Source organism: Phalaenopsis equestris, unplaced genomic scaffold (assembly GCF_001263595.1).
Source record: "Phalaenopsis equestris unplaced genomic scaffold, ASM126359v1 Scaffold000002, whole genome shotgun sequence".
NCBI lineage: Eukaryota > Viridiplantae > Streptophyta > Magnoliopsida > Asparagales > Orchidaceae > Phalaenopsis > Phalaenopsis equestris.
In genome coordinates this window covers 3,074,392-3,078,588 of record NW_018164444.1, presented here as the reverse complement: position 1 = coordinate 3,078,588, position 4,197 = coordinate 3,074,392, and the positions used below count along the sequence as shown (strand labels likewise).

The 4,197-nt window shown below is 33.8% G+C and overlaps 1 protein-coding gene across 1 annotated transcript; it reads left to right on the top strand.

The window, feature by feature from the left end:
* The first annotated feature begins 574 nt into the window (after nucleotides 1-574).
* LOC110033810 lies at nucleotides 575-1,096 on the top strand. Its single transcript, XM_020737920.1, has one exon. The coding sequence runs from the start codon at nucleotides 575-577 to the stop codon at nucleotides 1,094-1,096; it is 522 nt and encodes a 173-aa protein (XP_020593579.1).
* Nucleotides 1,097-4,197: the final 3,101 nt, after the last annotated feature.

The window sequence follows — 4,197 nt, the reverse complement described above, 5'->3', positions numbered from 1 at the left end:
AAAATATTTGTGATTATAACATAATTTTTTTAATATTTGTGAAGTTAATCAAACCATTTAACCTAATTTTAAATGAGTGTATTAGATATATATATATATATTAAGAATTTTTAGAGCCTTAATGATAATATTTGAGTGTAATATTTTTTAAAATAGTAGAATTAATTATTTTCTCTGGTTAAAAAATAAAATTTGAAAATATCGAGCCGGTCGAAGTTAGCTGATAAGTTGCTGACTCGGCGGCTCGGGCGCCAAATCCCCCGAAAGCCGGAATTTAAGCAAAATTTAATTCTCTAGAAACAAGAGGCGAAACGTCCGCAATGGACGAACCATACCGATTTCTACGGACCCACCACCTTGTCTTTTTTATAATTAATTTTAATTTTTAAATTCAACCACAAAAAACCAAACGCAAAGGAACCCCATCTCCTATATAAACCCTAATTTAATCCCTACCCTTCGCCCAAAACGATCCTAACCCTAATTCCACTGCTTCACGCTATCTCTCTCTAGCTATTCCATTTGCTTTGTTGGCCTACTTTCTCACTCTAGAGTACATCCCCTATTTTCAACCATGGAGAAGAGCTTTTCTGGTAACAAGAGGAGCCGGGGAAACGCCGAGGAGTCCCCGGAGGCGAAGCGTCTACATGCCGATCTCATCTTTGGTATTCTGGAAGATGATGATATCGGCGCCGGTGAGCGGGATCCGGCGAGTCAGGAGCTAGAAATAGTTATGAAGAGCTTAGAAGAGGAGATCGGCCGGCCGGCGGCGATGGGGACGGCCGGGGAGGTTGGGGAGGCTAGGGAGATGGAGATCGGGTATCTGCTTGAGGCGTCGGACGATGAACTTGGTCTTCCGCCGGCGGGGCAGTCTTCGCCGGAGGAGGAGGCTGAGACGGCGGAGGGATTTGGCCGGATCTGGGGATTTGAGGAGGATGGGGTCCCGGGGTGGTACGAGGGGTTTTCTGACTTCGGTGGGAGTCTGGTGGAGGAGAGATTTGGTTCTGCGGAGGAAGGAAGCACCGCGTATTTTGATGCCGGACTTTTTGATCTGCCGGATTTCTACTTGCGGCCGGAGTCGCTGCCGGCGATCTGAATGAGCAGCGAACTTTGATTATTGTTTTTTATTTTTATTTTTAATTTAATTGACTTCAGAAGAATTTGTGAATTATAAAAAAAAAATGTAGGGAGTGTTAAAAAGAAGATAGAAATTGCAAAATGGAACTTATAATGTGTTAAATATGTGTATTGGACGGTGTTTTGAACTTTTGAATGGTACGCATGCGACGAAGAACTCGAAATTGAAGGACAGGCACGCCTGTTGATCCGCATATGTCAATGTAATCTATTAATACTTCGAAATAAAAAAAAAATGAAAAAAAAAATTCTTTTAAATTTAAAACAAGCCTTAAAAATTAAGGTAAGCCCAATTTTAATCTGTGATGCTTGATGGGTCATCAACAAATTTAGCATTCAAAATAAATCTTGAGGCATAATATGCATCTCAAGATAATTTTTAAGCAAAAAGAATATTAGAACTTTAATTAGAAATAGTCAAAATGATCATCTCAATGAGAAAGATCTAATGGTACCAAAATCAGTCTAATCAAGCACTTTTTTTAGCATATTTAGGAGGTCAAATGAATGTCAAGTCTAGCAAATTTATAGTTGAATTAAATCTCTTCATAAAATTAATCCAACGAGTTTAAGATCACTCAATTTCAACATCTCTAAGGTACTCAAATGTCCAACAAATGTCGTCTGATTAAGAAAGATCTTTGGGACCGTCCGATCAAAATGATTCATATTCCTGCATTAATTTCACTCAGAGCTATATAAATAGAATCTCACCTCTCTCATGAGTGCGGAGGAGAACTTAAAGCTTCGAGAATGAGATGAAGTCTAACACCACAATCGCCAACTGTCGTCGACCATCACTAGCATCCATTGATCACTGCTGACGATCCTCGACTTTCGCATATCGCTATTGACCACCATCCATCTAACCTCCATCAACCACCGTTGATCGTCGTTGATCGTCGTCAATCTCTGATGACTATCGCTAACTCATGTTGATCACCGCCGACCATCGTCGATCACGGTCAATCTCCATCGACCACCACTGAATGTCATAAATCATTGTCAACCACCGTTGACCACCACCGACGAGACACCACCAATCGCTATTGGTCTTTAGTTGTTCATAGTAACATATTCTTCAACAAACTCAACGTTATAACTTAGGAAATTCAGTCATTTCCCGTTTGTGGGACAAGTTGTTGCAATTGTAATCATCATTCTATAGTAAAACTCTTCAACTGGGTTAAGCCCCATGGTCTTTTCTTTTATGGTTTTCCACGCAAAAATTTCTTATGTTATTATCAGTTGTTTTCTTGCATCTGGGTGTGTATTGATATCCAGTACAATCTTAAGAAGATAATTCATTACTTTACCTCCGCGAATCTTTTAACACGCATCAAACATATAATAAAAATATTTAAAATTTATTTGAATATTATTATTTTAAAAAAGAGTAAAGTGACAAAATAATCTCCATTATTTACATAGGTCATTTTAATCCTGAGTTTATTGTGGTTGAAATATTCCTCACGAAGAACTATTAGAACTTATTTTAAATTGACACCTTCATAAACTCTAGGATTAAAATGGCTCGATGCAAATAGTTGTAGACTACTTTGACTCTTTTACTCTTTTGTAAATGAGTGAGATGCCCACATGATATTAATTTTAAGAATTTAAAGCATTTTAATTATTTTTATATCTTAAATAATAAAAATTATGATAAATTTAAATTACCCAAAACCTTAAAAAAGTTATCATTTTAAAATATATTTGAAATTCGAAATTATTTATTCAAAATCATTTAATTTCATTTTTTTTGTGTGAAATTTTAAAAGATTTTTACTAACACTCATGGCTTACTTTAACAAATAGGATTTTTACTAACATTCATTTAGGGGGCATCATTTGGAAAATGGCATTTGATAAGTTTTTTTTAAGGATTTCAGTTACTTTAAATCAATTGATTAGATTTTTAGCATGCATGAAATTTGAATGTTTAAATTACACAAGATCCACAAATAGAACCCTTTATTTTAAGGCACTTTAGAAACTTGAAATTATCATGTTCAATGCAATTATTATAAGTTCGCAAAACACCAAATCTAAATATTTAGTAAATATTAATATTTCAACCTTCAACTAAAGAAAATGGTTACTTCACTCAATAGAATCTTACAAATAATGAGTGGTAGACAACAAAGGAGGCAACTTCAGTGGTGTTAAAGACTCCCATAGACAATCAACCCAAATTAATTTATGTATAATGTGATGCAAAACTTTAACTGTTAGAAATGTAAAAATTAAAGTTTCAAGCGTTTGATATGTAAATACATTAGAATTATGCGGTATATATGTAAATGCCCAATATATTTATTAAAAATGTTAGCTTTTGTTTTTTCTCATCAAAATTTAGGTATAATGATGATGCATGTGACATATGAAGAAAATATTATATGTGTTATATGTATGTACAACAAAGCCATAAGAACTGATGAAAATCTTATGCGAAACATAGAACTCTTTTATTAATGATTAAAATGACATTAGAAATAAAGATTTATTTGGAAAATAAAATCCAGGAAACAAAAACCCTTTGCCTACACGCTCTACTTCCCTCAGCCTCCAAATAAACTGCCCAAAGATAGAAAGTTCATAGGCTATATTGTTTATATATAGGGCTGTCAAAAAAGCTCGTTGTTCGCGAACAGTTTGTGTTCGGTTCGTCAATGAGTTCGTGTTCGATTCGTTCGATAAGTAAACGAGACAAACGCGAACAAATTTTTTTCGTTCGGTTAGTTAAACGAACCAAACACGAACAGTGATGCGTTCGTTCGTGTTCGAATCGTTATTGTTTAAAATATAAAATAATATAAAATAATTATATATAAAAAATTTATTATATTTTAAAACATTAAATTTTATAAATTATAATATATAATAAAATAATAATAATAATATATTAATATACTATAGTAGTAATATACTAATATAGATATTGTATATTTATATAATATAAGTTATATAATTAATATATAATATTATTTTTATATATTAATATTAGGGATGTCAAACTGGCTCGTCGTTCGCGAACAGCTCGTGTTCGGTTCGTGTTCG

Coding starts and splice junctions, on each gene's coding strand:
- LOC110033810 (XM_020737920.1), top strand. CDS start 575: ATGGAGAAGAGCTTTTCTGGTAACAAGAGGAGCCGGGGAAACGCCGAG.